Here is a 20,573-nt window from a genome sequence, read left to right as displayed (position 1 = left end):
CGATCGTCTTCTTACTCCAACTCCAAACTCTCCTCTAACCAAAATTAGCCAAAGCCCACCACTTCTGGATTCCCACACCGAGAATACCAAGGTCATTAAGTGGTAATGTCCGCTTTTAGAAGAGTTCTAAACGATCAAGAGTCTTTTCTATGCGGTAGAAGAGTTCTTCAAAGGTATAATCTCTAAACTCTTGTTTATTATTCAAAAGCATGCTGTAATTTATGTTTTATGCATAATCTGTTTATTTTACTATAAATGTTTGTGTTCAATCAAAATGGGATTTGGACGATCCGCTTTCGCTCAAAGGTTCTCTATTAAAAGAGTTCCTTCAATTTCATTCAATCTCTCAATTAAACATTCAATCTAACAATCATCGATGGTCAATCTAGTTAACATTCAATCTCTCAATTAAACATTCAATCTAACAATCATTGATGGTCAATCAATAAGAATGAGGCATGATATCATTAAAAAGAAATTAGCTCAACAAACATCCACGAAAAGACCAAATTTAACCTAAATTCATAACAACATCATCAATACCCTAAAATAAACAAGTTTAGCCACTCATAGCTTATACAGACATACTTTCATATATGATTTAAAGCATAAGATTTAGAGAAAAAAAAAGGAACCGAAGAAGAATCCTCTTGAAAACTTCCTTGTTCTCTTAAATCCTCTAAGTTCACCTCGATTGTCACTTGGGAACTCAAATTGTCTCCAAAATATCCCTCAAATTCTCTAATTTTGTAGTATAAACTCTCTCTTTAGGTCTCAAATTTCATGCTTGGTCTCCCTCTTTTGAGTGTTGAAGAGCTTCCAAATATACAGACGATCAGCCAAGATCTTTCTAAAAATGCAAAATTTTTATTTTAGGAAAGACTCGCGTCGCAACACTCAGAAGTAGCATTACAATGTTAGTCTGATTCTATCACAGTGTAACACTATGCTCTAAGCAGTGTTACAATGTTGGCTTGATTTTTCCGTAGCGTAATGCTACACTCTAAGTAGCATTGCAATGCTCTCCGAAACCTTGCTTTTTAGTCTACGACGTAAAGGGACAATGTCATGATGCTATGCATTACACTATCTTGTCTCTTTGAATTTTGGCCTCTTTCATCTTTTTTCTTCACTCTCTTTGATCCATTGCTCCATTTTGACTTCTTTAAGCATAATTTTGGTTCTTTTTGGCTCATTTTGACTATAGTCAATTCTCAATCATAAATTTTGAAAATCACTAACAAACACATCAAATCTCATAAAATCACATTAAAAATAATCTTAAATCTACGACAAATAATGCACATTTTTTGTGCGTTTCACCATTCCAAACTTAGAATTTTGCTAATCCTAAGCAAAGATAAGATAATATCATAGAGAAGTTCAAAATAAATGTGCTAATGACTCATTCCTCAAAGAATAGCTAGCTAAAGACTCAAGTATAACCAATCAAGCAAGTCTATCATTATGCTCGTTCATGGCCAAATCTAATCACCGACGTGTGTGTGTGCGCGCGCGAAAATCACATTAATTCAAAACAAAAGAACTAAATTTAGATTTACAAAAGTTTCTTTAGTTTTTCCCCTACTCTGGCTCATGCACCAATCGTTGAACATTCACACATTTCAATAATATATCAACTAAGGTGCTTTGATTATAATAACAAAAGGGCCCTAAACTTGCATCATTTTATCTAGAGGCACTAGCTTTCACAGATTCACTGTAGGAAACCATACATAGTCAATACTCAGGTATCCTAATTGATTACAGCAAAGGCAACTCTTTTTACCCTCATCCATGCATACACATTACAAGTTTATTTATATTATAAAAAATGCTTCTTTTGAAGCATTTGATAATGAATATACACTCTTTCTTTTTTTCTTTTCAAAGGTAAAAACATCATTCTTTTCTTTCTTCTTAGTCTAACATTACAAACCATCATGCATATCAAAGCTCTAATTGGTGGGACCTTTCGACCCTTAACTTAATCCTTCTTTTAGTTAAAGTTTCTAAATCAAAGTGACTTTGTACTCATGATATGGGAGACTCGAAAAGGGACATAAATATATTATAATTCAAAATATTGCTATCCTATTTCCACTATAAGTTATCCAACATGCATATTCAAGTTTCATCATTGTCAATCAACATTAAAAGCACACAACAAAGAACTCCCATCATTTTCTTAAATTTCAATTAAAATTTTAAAATTTCTCCAAATTTTCAAAAAAAAAACGAACATGCATATCATCAATAAAACCAAATTAGCATGCATAACAGGAAAAGAAAATACACAAAAGTATGAATGACCTCTCACACTAAATTTAAAAATATTCATTGTCCTCAATGTATGAAAAAAAGATAGAAATACAAGCCTAGGAGTGAACAGGCTAGTAAAATGAGTACTTTTTGTGTTGGACAAAAAAATCCTAAAAAATATAAAGCTAATGAGTGACTCCATTATTTTTTTTAAAAAATAAAGAACTAAATTAAAGACAGAAAATATAAAGAAAACAATTAAAAATTTGGGTTTCCTCTCAAGAAGCGCTTGGATTAACGTCTTTAGCTAGACGAGACTCATCAATCATCTAGGATCCCAAGGTAGTTTTGCCATGTCATTCCTTGAATATCCTAGAATCAGAATTTTTCACCCACGCTGTCATTCAAAAAAACAATCATCAAAATTATCCTTGCCAGTAATACATCGTGCATCTTTTTCTTATCATTCGACTCAACAACTCCTCTATGAACATAATCAATAAAATTCAATGTCATATTTAGGAGCTCTCATAGGACTAATTACATCTTCTTGTACATGCTTCTCCATTAATTTTTCATACTCCATCTTCGAACAAGATTTTAAAGGCATGCAAACATTAGGAGTGTTAACAAAAATAGAGGCATGATTCTTAACATGATGCTCTTTTAATTTCTCAATTCTTAATTTACCATCGCACTCACTATCCACCCCATCAATTTTATCAATCACCTTAGAAGAAGAATCCACATTTAAAGAACATTCATTAGTGGAAGGTAAAGTGTTAATCAACTTACTTGTCTCATGAGCTCATGACTTACCTCAATATCTATGTGCTTAAGGACCTTGTATAAATCAAAATTTACCTCTTTATCATTGAGGCTAAAGGTTAGCTTACCATCTTGCACATAAATGAGAGCCCTAACGATAGCCAAAAATGGTCTCCCAAAAGATTATAGGTATGCCGACATCTTCTTCCATGTCAAGCACCACAAAGTTTGCTAGAAATATGAACTTGTCTACCTTAACCAACACATCCTCTATAATGCCATAAGAATGAACATAAGATCGTTCGACTAATTGCAAGGATATTGTTGTTGGTTTCATGTCTCCATTGTCGAGCTTCCTAAAAATAGACAGAGACATTAAATTAGTTGAAGCTCCAAGATCATATAAAACTCTAGTAATTATAATATTACCTAATTGATAAGGAATAGAAAAACTCTTTAGATATTTTAATTTTGGGGGGAATTTCTTTTGTATCACCGCACTACATTCTTCTTTCAAGGCTACTATCTCTTATTCTACCAAGACAGTACATCTTTCATGAATTTAATATACTTTGGCATTTTTTTTTCTAGGGCCTCAGCAAAAGGTATGTTAATCAGCGACTTTTTAAAAATTTAAGAAATCTAGAAAATTATGCGTCTACCTTCTTCTTCTGAAATATTTGAGGATGTGGAAGAGTATTAAGGACAAAAGATAAAGAGCCAGCAGTACTCCCTGTTTTACTCAAATTTTTTTGCAAGTTTCTCCTTTTTAGACTCATGGTCAATGGTGGATTCTATCTCCTCTTAAGTTGGTTACCCCTCATCCACAATAAGCTTGTTCAATTCTTTTCCACTCCTAAGAGTTATTGCCTTGCATTCTTCTCTAGGATGTTTCTCAGGGCAACTTGAAAACTTACCTTTTTACATGTTGTGCACATTAGAGGCCACTTGACTCATTTGCTTCTCCAAGTTTTGAATGGATTTGTCATGGCTTTATATGGTGCCCAAGATGGAATGGGTTGAACTCTCTAATGTAGATGTTTTCTCCTTGGTTAACTTGATAAGGTCCATTATCAATTCCTCCAATGATGGTTTCTTCTGAAACACTCATGTTATTTGCGTAAGAAAAATTTTCATGATTTCTCAAACTTGGGTGATGGTGTGTGGGAACTTGTTGTTGGCCTCTATATTGTCTTTCATCCACATAATTAGTTGTCTCATTATCTTGTGAATCCCAAAGTTGTTGAGTTTTAGTTGCTTTAGCTACTAGGGAGGCTATGGATAGTGAATTTTGTTCTTCACCAACTATAGTTAGTTTATTAAAAGTATTAGTAACTGTGGTCAATTGAGCTTTAGTAGCACTTACCTCATCAGCCTCATAAATTCTTGCTACTTTGTTGGTAAAGGCCCTCTCACTTAACCAATTATAGCTTGTATTGGCCATGTCCTCTAGGATAGTATAGGCTTTATTAGCAGTTTTAAAGAAAAGATATCATTTAGCAGTAGCATGTAGAATTGCTTTGGTGTTGTCATTCAACCTATCATAGAAGAATTGTATTTGCAATCAACTAGGGTATCTATGTTGTGGGTACTTTCTAAGGAGATCTTTGTACCTTTGATGACAGGTAGAAATGTACGTCATTATAAGCCTTTTATTTATAATTATGAGGGTTGTTAAGTAAAATATGCGGCGATTATACGAAGAATTCATGAGAAAATGAGCTTGCGTCGATCGACATTAAGAATCTCGGCTAACCCACTATTATGCATTATTATGCGGGAATCAATCGCATGCGAGGAATCTCTCCATCGCATAGGCGAATGCATACGTTCGACGCATGGATGTTGCGGCCATTAACCGTATGTGTCCATCGCATTGCGGCTACAGAATGATAACCATAATTGAGGGATGAACGCAAGGGTGGTGGAATGCGTTGATACTTCAGAAACCGAGCATGAACGCATACCTCAGAAGTATCAAAAGATGATGTTGACATTTCACCTACCACGTTGCTTGCAGCAAAGATTCAGAGCAGGTCCATCACGTCGTTAGCTGCAGGATTTCAGAGAAGAACCATTAATGTTGTCGACGATCAAACTCTATAAACAGAAGCCTTAGAGCCCAACTTCAGATCATCCAAGTTTCCCTGCCTAAAGGCATCCGAGCTTCTGCCTTCAGGCAGATCCTTGTGATCAATACTAAAGCGTGAGAAGATAGTCTTGAGAGTTTTCATCCCTTCAACCATTTCGAGTGACGACCAGAGCTCCATCGGAGTTAGATCTCGAGAGAGACTACTCCACCGTCCGTCCATGGTCCCACCGGCAGCCTTGACACACATCTCATGGAAGCAAGACATTGCTTCCATCTGGCCCTCCATATCTCTTATATCTTTGTATTGTATTACATTGTGGCTTAAGAGATTAATACATTTTGTGATCAATGCATTTCTATATCTTCCTTCGATTCCATCTTCATTTTCTTATCATTCTTTACTGTCATTGCACAACTAAGTAAGACTGCTAGGGTATCACATACTTAATCATGCAACATAGACATATGAAGCATGTAGCAAACCACCGAGAGGTGTGCGTTGCACGAGTGTTGTGAGAAAATCCTATTTGCTTAGTGTAAAGCTGTAGCAACGCTTGTCTATAAGCGAATGCAATTCTTGTCTATGAGTAAAATCAGTAGCGACCAACTGCCTGGGAGGGTAAATAGTTGAACGCATTAAGCAAAGTAAGCAGTGTTCCTAGAGATAGGAATAATCTTATGTCAACCATGTTTATGTGATTACCTTGTCTTATGAGCGCATCATTCATCATTTAGGCATACTTGAGAGAGTAGTCTAAAAACCAAATCTAGGCTTGAGAGAGTCAGATCAGATCGTATAAGCAAGAATAGAGGCTTAGAGATAAGCTTTGTTTGCTATTTCACAACGTATGCACCCTACAGATAGGATATGAAAGTATGCAGTCACATCGCATGCGTCCAGAAGTAGGATATGGTGGTATGCGGTCATCTGGTTTATGTGTGAGAGCACATGAGCAGGAATAGAGACTTAGAAATAAGGCCTCTCGACACTATCGCATATACATCACATGTGTCTTCGGCAAGTGTGTATAGCATAATCGTATAGCTTGCGCTGGTTGGGGTTACCCTTGCGATCAAGCTTAGTGTTGCGGTGAAGTCATCCTCACCATTTTATCTATTTTCCCATGCATTTTATTACGCGTTAATAGTTGTCGTGTCTCTATCTCTCACAGTCATACTTCCACTACTTAATCTGTTAGTTAGGAGTAGGAGTAGCACATAGCCCATAACCTTCAATATTCTTTTATTCTTCGCCACAAACACTTTACTTCATAACATTTAGCTACCAGTCCCTGAGTTCGACCTCGGATCACCCGAGAAACTTGCGATCTCGTTATACCTGGCGAGAATGCAAGAAAACTTGTGGCAGGAACGTATGGTCATTGCATTCTTAGACGCATATTGCATATCTGACGCATGACTAGCGACGCATGGAGAAGCACGATAAACGCATATTTATTTACCTCCATTTCCCACCCACCAAGTTTTTTGTCCCAACTTTCAAATAATAGTTCATCCGGTTGTTGAGGAAAAGAAACAATTTTATACCACAATTTAGAAGACTTGATGGGAGGAAAGCATTTATTCAAGAATGTTTGAGTTTACTCCTCCTAAGTGGTAATGCTTTCCGATGGAATGGTCTCTAGCCAATCCTTAGCTCTATCATGCAAAGAAAAAGAAAACAATCTTAGTCTAATTGCATCATTCGTAACTCCATTAATCTTAATTGTTCCACAAATTTCAAGAAACGATCTAAGCTTCTTATGAGGATCTTTAGTGGAACGTCCTCTAAAAGCAATCTCCTTATCCATTTAAATCAATCTTGGTTTTAGTTCAAAGTTATTTGCATTGATTGATGCCCCCACAATTTCGGGTTGAGTAATGGTAGAGATGTTTGGAAGTAATCCCTAATTGCACTGGCATGATGCAGCCAGATTATTTAAGGCATAGCATCCGAAAGGTTGAAACATTGTTTGCCTCTATTCGATCATCATTGTTTACTGTGTTTAAGCCTTTCCCTCACTTATCACAATATAAAATTTTCATTAGTTACCTTGGTTTCATTGATCCATAGTCTTAATCAATTCAAAAATTAATATAGTATTATGGGATTCGACACTTGTAATAGTCCAAGTTTATTATTTCATCGATAGTGCATGTTTATGCTGAGACCTCATCTATTCTTATTTTTACCCCCTTATACATTTGGTCGATCAACTTCCATCTTTCAAATTTAGAAAAAAAAAATCTAAACTCGAAAAAATTTCTCACATTTACCTTTTGGCCAAGAAAATCTCAAACTCCTAAAATCTCTATTAAAAGAATTCCAAATTTCACCTAAGAAATGCAAATGACAAAATCTCAACAACTTCTATTGAAGACTTTATCTTATTCTCGTCTTGACGTGTCGCATTTAAAATTTTTGTTTTGGTCTCTATATCGATCCCAACCGAGATAGAATTTTGGTGATTCCAAAAAAATTGACCAAAATGATGTTATTTGTAAAATGTAGAAAATTTTGGCTGTTATTTTTTATAATCAAAATTTGAGTACCATGAATCGTGAATTGAGAAGCTTTTAGTCATTGAAATGGAGATCTTTAAGTTATTTTTCCGACTTGAGAATGAGGTCCATGGAGATTGAGTGAGAAAGTGAGAGAGCTAGAACATGTATAATTAATTAAATTTCATTACTTTTCCATCATTATTAAAATTAATTTTAATTGCATAATTGTTTTTAATTGATTAATAAACATTAATGTTAAAGATTGAAAAATAAGTATTTAGGGGACGTTTGGCACGTGACAAAAGTAGAGAGTTGAGTTGAGTTGAGTTGGTAATTATTATCTCGAGAGTTAAATTACCTAAAGAGTTAAATTGTCTATGTTTGGGGGTGTAAGTTGAGTTTAGTTGGTAATTATTGTTTGTGTTTGGGGTACTGAGTTGGGTACGAAAGTCTGTGTTTGGGTTGCACAGTTAAGTTGGGGTATCTGGTGTAATTTATGTAAAAGAAATTGGTTCTTTTTGAAGGAAATCGGAAACGAGATTTCCATGAGCAGCGAAACAAGACTATTGTAAATTACAATCATGAATCAACAATATATTTACAGTTGACTTGAAAACAAACGGTTATACAATTACAATGCAGAAATTACAGCATGAATAAACTCAATAAACATAGATCAAACTCTACGCACATATGAGAATGCGTTTCCACGCTCCGATGCGCGACTCTGATCGAACAACAGCAACTACGAGCGCTCGATCTACACGACCGCAACACTGCATGAACACAACACAAACACTTCGCGCTCGTTCTCAACGAACTCCTCCGCAACAGCGAACGACCTCCACAGCACCACGAACGGCCTCCAGAAAACCTCGACGGTGTCGAGTTGAGTCTGACACCACCAACAAGGCGACCTTGGTATTCTCAGCATGAGAATCCAGAGGGTGGGCTCTGTTCGGACTTGGTATGAGGCAGACGAATGAAGGAAACAACGATCGCGTACACGACTGGGCAAGTGGGAGATGGCTAAGACCTATCGTATAGGTTGATGCCCAATCATTTAGATAAAGCTATGCGATTGTCTAGCAAAAACTATGTGATCTTTTAGCTCGGTATGTCGCCTACAAAATCTACACGATCATTTACCTTGGGCCAACGATCGTCTAGCAAAGCTATGCAATCGTTTAGTAAACACTGTACTATCGTTTAGCATGCACCTGCACGATCGTTTAGCTCGTCCAACTGTCATTTAGTAAATCTGCATTTAGTTGACGACCTCGGTGAGTTTCTATACGCTGAGAGAAAACTCAAAACTTTTTCAAATATTTATAAAACCTTTTTTTTCAAAATAGGAAACAAATTTCCTTTTAAACTCACGGTTACCATGATCCAATAACCACCCACTACTTTGGTTATTTAAAAGAAAAAGAATTAATTATCCAATAATTAATATTATTATAAATATAAATAATAACCAACTTATCATACTATATTTATAACCTATAGTTTTAATATTTCATCTCATGAAACATATAAACCATAGTTCTTTTTCTATTCCACGGTACTTAATGTAAATCTCATTTACATCAATCCTCCACTAGATGTATCTGATACATCATACCGATTATATCATATATAATCAAAATACCTCTTGTCAATTTGAACATTTCAAATCAACACCAAGAACTGATCCTCAATAGAATCCAAGCTACCAAGGGGACCTCATGGATCTGTAGCTCTGAAGCTCCAACGGTACGTGAATAACTAACTAAACTTTTTAGTCACGGGATCTACCATCTGTTAACTGCCAGGCACTCTACTAAAGACCGACAGCTAAACTCTCCTTACTATATATATATTATGTGTCCATCTTAACCAATCATCAGTGTGACAACCCTTTATAGATCGCTCGTAAGTACAGCTGCGTCAATAACCGTTATGCCCCTGTAGTTACATCTATCTCATTAAGTATCACTGATCCCTCTAATGAACATAAGTCATAGTTCTACTATGACTGAGTCTTCTCTTCCAAAAAGAAGTTGTGGCCACTATGTTCAAGCCCCAGAATCAGCCCTTAAGGAGCAATCTCTCTACTTATCCCTATTTAGGGAAAGAAGTGAATTTCATCTTGTGGATTGAGTTCCCAGCTCCCAGATCAGACAAGTCCCCAAAAAGGTAGGCATGTTGAATTGGCAATATGGCCACTCTCACTCATACTAATCAAAGGACCGCCCTCAAAGGCAGGAGTTCCCAAAACACTCAGGATTGAGGTCGTGTCACCTATGGTCGTTTAGGTGAGATGCAAGTCTCTAGTATCAACGGTGTTATATACAGAGTCTAGTCATCTCGTGGTCTAGGTCTTATACAAACTCTTTATATAGGACACCCCCACCCACGTCTCCACACGAATGGTTAGGATCTACTATCTGTAGTAATTTACAACACTTGCAAACCTCTACAAAGCGGATCGTATCCGTAGTGTCACCAGGATCAGGTATCCCACTTTAATCCTTATACGATAAATCTATTTAGGTTATCACTTAAGGCATGAACTACTTGTATACCACATATATATGCTTAAGTTCACATAAGATAACCAAAGAGGTTTGTTTATTGGATATGAGTAAATACCAGAATTAAATAACACTTATTTTATTCATTGAACAATGTGTATCTTTACAAAACAACGAGACTCTGGGAGAATTCGGACACCAATCCCAACACTTTTTTTTTTTTTTTTTTTACTTTTTTGGTTTTCTATTGTCAATTAATTTTCAATTATACACCTATTTTCTTAACTCTTTTATGACAAGAATCTTAAAAACTCTATTTATTTTTCAATTTGTAAAACATATCATATTCTTTTCAACGTATTCTTTACTAAAAAATAATAATAATAACTCTAATTCTTTTCAATCTGTAAAACATACCACCAAAATATATGTCATATTGCAATAAAATGAAATTCTTCATTCTATCTGGCAATAATGTTTTAACCCTTAATTACTTATGAATTTGTTTACATATATGTATGTATGTATGTATGTATGTATGTATGTATATTAAATCCTGCTAACTTATATTATTATAAAAAAAATTAATATGTTGTACACATAAACGTTGAATAACTCGATAACTTCACAGTTTATGTTTAGATAATATGCATCGTCTATGTCAAACTGAAATCGTGCATAGAATATTTACCCTTCATTTCATAATGATATCGAGAATAGTACTGTATAGTAAAGATACATTCTTTTGAACATCACAAAAATAATATCAAACAATCAAACATGTGGCCAATTAAAAAAAACAATCTAATGGATCCGAGCAAGTAGGCGGATGCAATACAGTTTCCGTGCCTCTTCTGGTACAATGAGAAAGAAGTTTGTCTTTTGTTTGTCCATGCCAATTATATCAATTAGGTCGCGTCTATCATCCTCAGTCAACCCTTCAATACCAAATATGGCTTGAACTACCTCCTTTCAATGTCCAAATTCCAGCTCGTATTTCTCTGTTTGCCATGCAACGAGTCTGCCCATGTGAGCTGACTGCATATCAGTGATTGATTGCATGTTTTCGATCATTTCATTCGCAAATGTTGGTCGTTTCCTTTTATTCCCTCTGGATGGTTCCGTTGATACATTTGCTCTACCTATGAAGATATCTGGTACACCTGCTCTCCCGTGGACATATCTACTTGATCTTTTTCCATTGCATCCTTAGGCAATTGGGTTTTTTTCATTATCTAGGATAGGGTATTCTTGTGATCCTAGCTAAATCTTGTCCGCCATTTCCCGGAACAAATTTGATGCCATCACCACCAGGGGCTCACAGGACTGCCTGGTGGTTCATCATAATGAGGGAATGAATTTTTCACAAACCTTTCGCGTTGGGATGACTCGACATTGGTACATAGAAGCAATATTAGAATTTATACGAAAATAGATGTGGTATATATTGTTTAATTTATACGAAAACGGGTAGAAGGATTTGCCCTTAAGAATTGCCCATGGCCCCTTCGACAGTCCGAATGCTTGTTCGATAACATTTCTTTCCAAAGAATGCTTCATGTTGGAAAAATTATCTCGGTGTTGTCAGTGTGTTGCCTGTGCCACGCTAATCTGAGAGATGGTAGTGTTCCCCTCTATATAGAGCCAAAAATCCTTCCGCATTGGGGTAGCCAGCATCACACAGGTAATAATATCTTGTACAAGTTTGGGATTGTAGTACATGTCTATTAATGCAATTACTTAAGCTTGATTACGTACATGATTGACTTTTATTCCCTTTGTAACTCTCAGTTCGTGCGTTCGTGTAACTACATCCCTCAGGACCCTAGAGTCAGCGGCTGAGCCTTTCCATCCTGGCATAACAAAGATGAACTCTCCATTCTGGTCACAGACCGTAAGAACATTTGTGGCGATTTCCCATTCCTTGTCCTATATCGTAGCCAATCTACAATATTGATATTCACTTTGACGTACGTGTCGTCCAATGTACCCAGTCAATTCTGTTGAAATTTTTTAATCATGATAATTTGAAACAATGTTAACATCGCCAATCTCATGAACAATTGTTTTTTAGACTCTGTAATACTTGTTATGATTGTAAACAACTCCTAAACAATCTCCATCTTACTAAGGTAAGGGAGAAGTATGTAGATCCTAAAAGGATGAATTGTACTTAAAATTAATGAACTTAGGTTTAGTTACAAGATGACAAGTCTTGACAACTGAGTACATCACTCATGTCCTGCTATCTCGAGCCAAGTATACATTACGACCATCCTAAAAATGAAGTGAATCACAGTTGTAAGAGTTGTACTACATTGTCCTACGCACTGGTTATTAATTGGTCCATTAGGGACAACCATAATTGGTCCATCGCGCATTGTACTATAAGACCTATACGCATGCTTTACTTCATCAAATGTTTCATACGACTTGTGTAATGCCCACTTGTACTCACTGACTTGTCTATGACATTCATGCCAGGATAGGTAGATCATTGTGTTATGATCAATGAATACCACATAGAATTTGGGTTTTTTCATCTACCTATATTCAAAATAGGGGTAGTCAATACCAAGATTTTTTCGGGTTAGGATTTAGAGGTTCCAACTTCCAATAGTTATGGTTTAGGGGCTCTCATAAACAAGTCTTGATGAGTAACGATTCGTTAGGCTTATCTTTACAGTTAATATGTTGACAAATATTTCATTATCTTAGACCTAAAAATGGATCAAATTTAGCTAACATATGTTAACAACTATGTTTTACGTACTATGTAAAAATTTAATCTCAAACCATGTTTTCTTACAACTTTAACAACTATACTCTTGTAAAATCTATTCACCAACTATTTCTTTTCTAATTTTATTTACCAACTACATTCATTCTAAATTATACTCTTCCTTTAAAAAAAAAGAAAAAAGAAAAAAGAAAAAAGAAAAAAGAAAAAGAAAATCTTTACCATAAACATTTTTTTCTTAAAAAATTTGTTTACCAAATATTTATGGAAGTTTTTACCAAATATTTTTCCTATTTAAACTTGGATACCATAAACTGATTGTTTTTTTCTTAACAATTTGTTTGCTTACCAAAAATTGATTTGTTTAACACCCACTTTCCAGAAAAAAAAAAACAAAAAAAAAAAAAACAAAACAAAATTAAAGTACAATTTATTTAACAAAAAACTGATTTCTTCCGATTAAATACCATAATCTTGCGCAAATTTTTCCGATTAAATACCATAAAAACTCTTTTTAAACTTGGATACCATAAATTGAATTTTTCATTTAAATACAACAAAAAATTTATTTACATCTCAATGAAATGTTGAAAAATTGTACAATTTGATTACCCTTCAAAAATTAAAGTACCCGTTTTTTTTAATGAATTCAACATAATATATTCTATTCCACGGTTATGAGCATTTGAAGGTCCAAAAATTAATAGAAGTCAAAATATGTAAATTTATTTCATTCCTATAATGTCCTCAACAAATGTCCAAGTACATGTGCAAAAAAAAAAAAAAAAAAATGTAAATAGCAATAATGCACAATTGCGATTTATTACAAATACTTCATGAAAATTTATTGATAAAGATTGGATGACAAGAAAATTTACTCCAAACGTAAAATTAATGAATCTCAAACTAATTGTGAATGGATTGTGGAAATGTGTAATTAGTTTGGGCCCTACAAGAAACAAAACAATATATATTTAGGTTTGGATGAAGGTAAATGCAAATGAAATAAGTATTAAACAATGTACAACTTACATTTTGATTAGGTTTTAAGTGACTAAAGACCAAAACACCAAGAATGGATTGAGGAACGACAAAGATATAATCTAAAAAAGTAAACAAAGCACATTAATGAAAGATCAACTTCATTATAAAAGAATGAAAAGGAAATGACACATTTTTCACCACAATAGTTTGATCAATGACCACCCTTGTATGGATGTAAAAAAATTGTAGAGGGGGAAAGAAACAAAAACAGATAAAGACATGTAATTCATTCTAAAAGATTGAAATCAGAAGTGATGGAAAAAAATAGAACCGCTGATGGGCAAAAGGACTCATCAACAATCCAAATAAATCAAGGTGGTGGAGATTTCTCAAAATAGAAGTGGTGAGCAACACATGTATAAATAGAAGAGATTATGGTGGGTGGGTGGTTGCGGAGTTGGGTGGACTTAAGTGCACCAACCCTAGTGACTTCATTAAACATAATGCATTAATTAAAATGTACTGTCACACGAAATTGCAAAAAAAAAAAAAAAAAGATAGAGGCTTCAGGGATATTAATTTCTTCTTTCATATGAAGAAATCTAACTGACAAACAAAAAAAAAAAAAAAAAAAACACCACGAAGAAAAATCAAAACAAACAAATTCCAATTCCAATTTCTTAAAAGAAAAACAAAACAAAAACAGGGAATTCCAACTCCAATAAATAAATTATACATGAAGTCCAATATATTGTCAAGAAAACACGAAAACATGAAATTAACCGAAGACAATATAAATAAAAACAAAAATAGATCACCAAAGAATTCAAACAGAAAACTAATGCTTTATATATATATATATATATATATATATATATATATATATATATATATATATATTTATTTTAATAATACAAATCAAAGCACAAAACAACCGAGGATGAATTAAGATAAAAGAAAATGGAAAAGCATGAACCAAATAATCATCATTGGCCTCTAAAAGAAAATGATAGAAGACAAATTTTTTGTAAGGATGATTGAACTCCCCCCACTAAGTTCCAATAATCATTGGCCCTTACAGAATTTCATTGCACACCAAATTTGAGGAAGAGCAAAGAAAACAAGGGACATGCATTATTGAAGTGGCGAGAGGAGACCTAAAAAAAAAAGGCAAAATTAAAGTAATCTAAGATAAAAATTAAACACAGAATCAGAAAATTGAACTACAAAAAAATCCAAGAAAACTGAAAGACCTTCAAGAAAAAAATTGAGCACTGAATCATAAAATCAAACCCCCAAAAAATCCAAGAAAAAAAATTGAACACATAATCATAGAATCGAATCCCAAAAAAATCCAACAAAAAGAAAACCAAAAATCTAACATGTAGATAAAAGTAGATCCAAAACCACACAAAAAAACCACACAAAACCCTACAAATCTACAGTTCTACAATTCCAAAACCCACGAAAAAAATTCCAAAAAAGTAAGTCCAAACAAAAACTTCAAAGGAAAGTACGTAGAAATGATCGAAAAATATGAAAAACAATAGATCTGAAAATGAAGGGAAAAAAACTTCATACAAAATTAGATCTAAACAAAGGACTCACCAAAAAAGTAGATCTCAAGCAAAAATTTCATGCAAGAGAAAGTCGAGCAAGAAGAGTTAAAGAATGGAAGAAATGTGAAGGAGAGAGAAACGTCAAAGTAAAGTTAGGAGAGAAGGAAAAATAAACATTATTAGGATTGGTATTTTGGAAGTAAAATAGTGAGTTATTAAACCCACCATTTTCTTTTAAACGAGCAACTCTCTTGAGCTATCAAACACCCCCTTTATAAAAATTTGAACTTAAAAATATAAATATTAAAATCTAGAACCCAAATTAAAACAAAACTCAAGTCTCGAAGGTAAAATTGTTACATTTTAAAATTTAGAGGCTGAATTAAAATCAGACTCAAAACTTAGAAACCAAAAATGTATTATCTTAAAACCTAGAGTCCAAATGAAAATGAGGCTTCCAAGGCATCTGTTATCTACAAACCTAGTTTTCAAAAATAAAAAACAAGAATGAAAATGAGGCTTCCAAGGCATCTGTTATCTACAATACAGATCCTTTAACCATTTTTTTTTTTTTGTGATAGAATACAGTTTAACTTGAAGCAAACTATATTCCTCAGTAGCAACATGAGCACAGTTCCTACTAAAAATAAATTTTGTACCATCAACTCGAAGTTAGAAGTTTGATTTTCTCACCTCACATAGAAAAAAAAAACAAAACAAAAAAGACTATTCCTCAGTAAATAACAGTAACAACAAATTGATTACATTCCTCAGTAAATAACAGTAACAACAAATTGATTACATTCTTCATCTCAGAAGAAACACAGCATGGTTAAACTTAGCTGTGAAAACAAAATTTGCAAATCGAAACTAGGAACCAGAATGAGGTCCCTGTGTGATTTCAGCCTACTTTTCAAGGGATGATTTCTCTATGGTAAACAATGCTTCATCCAGTTTCCTTGGAATTGCAAGGACATCTTCTTGCAAAATATGCTTGGGCAAGGGACTGAAAACAAATAGGCAAATTCTATAATCAACCACCATAAGAAAACAAGGGCAATCCGAAAAATTTAAAGTGGTCTATTCTGTACTATGAAATTTAAAATAATCACATTTTTTATGGTTCTGGAGTTTTTTAAGTTCTTCAATTCTTGAGAGTTGTAGTCAAAGTACACAACCCAAATAGGAAAAAACAATCACTAGACTGATGCACAATGTTCAAATGATGCAAAAAATCTAACAAAGCAAAAGAAATAACAATAATAACGTTATATAGAGAAAGCAAAAGTGTTAAACCTTTTAGCGCTTTCGTTCTGCCCGCCATTTATATACAGGTTTTGAAGTCGGATTGGCAAGTTCATCTTCTCGGAGTTTACGTTTGCGACCCTTTTTCTGTTGTAAGCATGTATCCCATATCAGACTCAATATTCATTTTAACACAATCTACCCGTCCACCAAACTTGAATGGCTAAAATCGCATTAGAAAGTACCCTTAATTCTTGTTGCAGTGTCATATCCATATAAAGTTTCTCTAATTCACTGACTCTACTCCTCCTTGCCTCCAATTCTTTGTAAGAAGCAATGGTTTTCCTGCGTGCAGAAAAAGAGCATCACTAACCAAAAGAAGAAAACCACACACAAATCAGGCAACATTCTTGAGCATTGGAAATGAGCAGCAGAAATGAAAGTTCCTCTGCTGAGTAAACTTTGATTCACTTGCTAAGTGAGAAATTGAACCTCTTAATCCTTACCATCAGGAAATAATCAGATAAAGAACTTATAGTCGATTTTAGAAGATCAAGTTTAGCCCAAAATTTTTTATTCAATCCTGTCTGAAGCTCTGTTTAAAATACTTCGGGTAGAAAGGAACAAGATTTATCGGAGGAAAGGAGCGAAATAAGATCTATGCTTCAACATGCACAATGTTTACCCTCAATGAAGAATAAAGCGTGTATTCAAACTCCATAACTAAATATATTCCTGTAAAGGTAAAGCACTCATAACAGGATACTTTGGAAGTGAAAAAAACATTTTTGTAGGTAATATTTTCAACACTCCAGTTCTAGGTAATATTCCCAGGCTTATATATACGAGCATCCAAAACGAAGTTCCGAGTAATATCCTCAGACAATCATTGTAAAAACCCAATGTCAAGAATTTTTGCCTACACCAACACCATGCGTGATAAAATCTACAGACACACTATTACAATTTGAATGTATCCACATGATATTGCAAATGGTTCCATCCCAAATGTCCAATTACTAAAGAAAAAATCAAATGTAAATGCAACTACCTCACATATTATTAAAAGTCACACCTTTCCTTTTTCAGTATATGTATGTATATTCAGCATAACTGCAGTGGATGGAACACAATTTTTGATGTCCACATATGGACTCAATTTTTTCACTTGCAATTTACAGGGGATGTCACTAAAGAGTGGAAAATATTCGATGGAGGTGAAGGAGTGGGAAAAAGTTTATTTGTTGGCTAAATCAGTTTGTTCCCGTCAGGGCTCTCCCTGAAATTCATGTAGTGAACTATGATTAAAGAGGGGATTTATGTGAACTCGCAAGGATCACGTAAAAGTACCCTGCTTTTAAATAAGAAGATTCACATGCAGCAGTCTTTATCCTAGGTAATAATGTTACCTTTTAATACTATCAGGAACTGCCTCAGAAGATGCCACCAATCGTTTAGAAGAACGAGATAAAATTTCATTGGCTTCCTCCCTGCAATTAATTGACAATGATTTATTATAATTAACATAAATAACTTCACTGCATTAGAATATGCAGAGAGAAAATGAGTCAGGTTCACCAAAAAATTTAAGCAAAATACATAGGTTGAATGCAATTTTGTGACAAGATGACATAAGGCAACAGTATCAAATGTTATTTGGTATATATTTATCTTTAGTGTAAAAAAGTCCTTTAGTATATATTTATCTTATATTTATGCATTCTTGACGCTCTTATTTGAAACCCAAAGTATAGTAACTATAAGTGGCCATTACATTATTGCACTCATTTGTTTCCAGACCACGAATTATTTGATGCATTTTCATTTGGAAAAGTGGAAAAAGTTTCAAAGTGTGCTCAAACCTGTCTTCGGCAAAGTAAAAATGCTTATTTGATGGCTGATTATCAAGAGAATGCAACGTTGCTGTCAGTTTTTCAATTTTCTGTACAGAGGAGTGCAAGTTTGATATATTAGATAAAGTAATAAATCAACAAGTTCTTCAAAGGAATCCTGTCAATAAAGGAAATGAAAGAACCCACCCTTTTCTCACTCTGCATTTTCTGAAGTATATACCCTGCATCTTGGGTCTTCATCAGCATTAGTTTTTCTGCAGTATACTTATTAACATGACTCCTACAAAACATATAAAGATTAAGAAACATAAGAAAACAGAGAGAAAAGCTGAAAATCATCTGATCCTAGAAATCATCTAAGATGATTACTCTTGTTTATGGACTCCATCAACTGTTCTCGTCCTAATCATCTTAAAGTAAAATTCATCTGGATTCTTGAAGGCTGCTTTCTCTTTAAGTTTCTGAAAATCAAACAACAAAAAATACAGCACAACCAAATTAAGGACATGTCGATAGAATGCAATAAACACCAGAAACTTGCCTTCACTTGACATTAAAAAATAAAAGAAGTATGAGCATTTCAAACTTTACCCGTAAAGTATCTTCCTTCTTATGAAAAGCCTTAGCACGCTCGATATAATCTTTGTGTTTCTCAAGAAGCCCAAATTTTTTCCGAGATTGCCTAATGAATCACAGGAGTCCATCACCAATAAAAGGTCAGACATTGGAATTTTAAAAAAAAACATGAAAAAGCCTAATCACTTACGGCTGAGCTCGCTCCTTGTAAGGCCGTCTAGGAACCGCATTCCTTAGGGACGACATTGCAATCAATAAGAGAGAAAGAAATCGATGTGCAAGTACAAACAAATAATGATCTCTACGTCTTAATTTCCCTACACCCAAAATATAAAGCAATCGCATAAATCAGTATTAAGAAGGCAGTCAACCCAAATTCCAGAAATCGTAGATGAAATTCAAAGTTTCTATTAAGCGACGCCCTTTTAAATAACAATTCAAATACCCAATCCCGAAACCAGAGAAATCCACATCACAATCAAGAAATTCTAAAATATGAGAATTAAGACTAACAAATTTTACAGTTGGAAAGTTAGCGGACGTTGAAAGCGGGATTGGATTTCTGCTTTTAACAGGTAATTTTCACTTCAGAGCAATGCTATTCGACAATGAACAAAAAAATTTTAGGGTTTTTGCACATGTGCATGTATTTTCTACTTCTTTGAGAATGATAACCAATAAAAGCAAAAATTACGTAAGAAGCGGCAGAAGGTGGAGGAACACAGCGGAACAAGACGGCGGCGGCAGCACTATACTCCGGAAAGGGAGGAGGAGCCGGCGTGAAGAGAGGAACGAGGAGGAGGAGGAGGTGGAGGTGGAGCACGTAAGAGCGAGAGGAAGGTGAAAGGGTTTAGGTTTTTTCTTTTATTTATTTATTTTTAATTTGATAAAGAGGGAGTTTTCTAATTTGTATTATTTAAACAAAATATTTTTCTTTATTACAACAATGCCAGGTATATGAGATTGAACAATAGTTTAAAATTTCGGTCCATTTCGACTAGATCGAAATTTCAAAATGAGAGTAATTTCGATTTTTACTCCAGATTTTTTTTAAAGCAATTATGCTCAATTAAAAGGTACTTTGTCTGGATTATATGAGTAGTATAATTTCACAAATCCATCTATAATTTTGCTTCAAAATTGAATTTATATAAGTTTTGTTTTTTTTACCATAAAAAGCTTTCCTTTCCAAAAAACTAAAATTGAGAAAAATAATAATATATATTTATTTTTAACTTTATTCAAACTTTTTTCCATTAAATTTTCACATCATTTCACCTAAAATTGAATTGATGTAAGTTTTATTTTTTACCATCCAAAACTTTCATGTTCAAGAAACCAAAATTGAGAAAAATAATAACATATATTTATCTTTAACTTCATTCAAACATTTTTCATTCAATTTTCACATCATTTTACCTCAAATTTGGATTGATGTAAGTTTTATTTTTTTACCATCTAAAGCTTTCATTT

The 20,573-nt window shown here is 34.0% G+C and overlaps 1 protein-coding gene and 1 long non-coding RNA gene across 2 annotated transcripts; both read right to left on the bottom strand.

Annotated features, from left to right (window-relative positions):
- Nucleotides 1-13,587: 13,587 nt before the first annotated feature.
- LOC120079596 (uncharacterized) lies at nt 13,588-15,632 on the bottom strand. Its single transcript, XR_005482283.2, has 3 exons — nt 15,476-15,632; nt 13,916-13,986; nt 13,588-13,832 (listed from the first exon to the last, which is right to left on the bottom strand). It is a non-coding gene; the product is annotated as an uncharacterized LOC120079596 (long non-coding RNA).
- A 535-nt stretch (nt 15,633-16,167) lies between these two features.
- EDA14 (embryo sac development arrest 14) lies at nt 16,168-19,988 on the bottom strand. Its single transcript, XM_039033656.2, has 10 exons — nt 19,795-19,988; nt 19,291-19,417; nt 19,116-19,206; nt 18,894-18,985; nt 18,711-18,804; nt 18,534-18,613; nt 18,081-18,161; nt 16,917-17,016; nt 16,723-16,818; nt 16,168-16,432 (listed from the first exon to the last, which is right to left on the bottom strand). Exons 2-9 carry the CDS (start codon nt 19,344-19,346, stop codon nt 16,726-16,728), a joined length of 687 nt encoding a protein of 228 aa, XP_038889584.1. The 5' UTR covers nt 19,347-19,417; nt 19,795-19,988; the 3' UTR covers nt 16,168-16,432; nt 16,723-16,725.
- Nucleotides 19,989-20,573: the final 585 nt, after the last annotated feature.

This window comes from Benincasa hispida, chromosome 6 (assembly GCF_027475165.1).
Source record: "Benincasa hispida cultivar pf3 chromosome 6, pf3_genome.v1.1, whole genome shotgun sequence".
In the NCBI taxonomy this organism is placed as follows: domain Eukaryota; kingdom Viridiplantae; phylum Streptophyta; class Magnoliopsida; order Cucurbitales; family Cucurbitaceae; genus Benincasa; species Benincasa hispida.
The sequence above is the reverse complement of the archived record's forward strand: the minus strand, read 5'-3'. Positions and strand labels throughout refer to the sequence as shown.

Excerpts from the sequence above, each read along its gene's own strand:
- EDA14 (XM_039033656.2), bottom strand. The coding sequence starts at position 19,346 with ATGTCGTCCCTAAGGAATGCGGTTCCTAGACGGCCTTACAAGGAGCGA. Across the intron at positions 17,017-18,080 it reads GTTCCTGATAGTATTAAAAG|GAAAACCATTGCTTCTTACA; the intron begins GTAACATTATTA and ends TTCTGCACGCAG. Across the intron at positions 16,819-16,916 it reads CACTGCAACAAGAATTAAGG|AAAAAGGGTCGCAAACGTAA; the intron begins GTACTTTCTAAT and ends TGCTTACAACAG.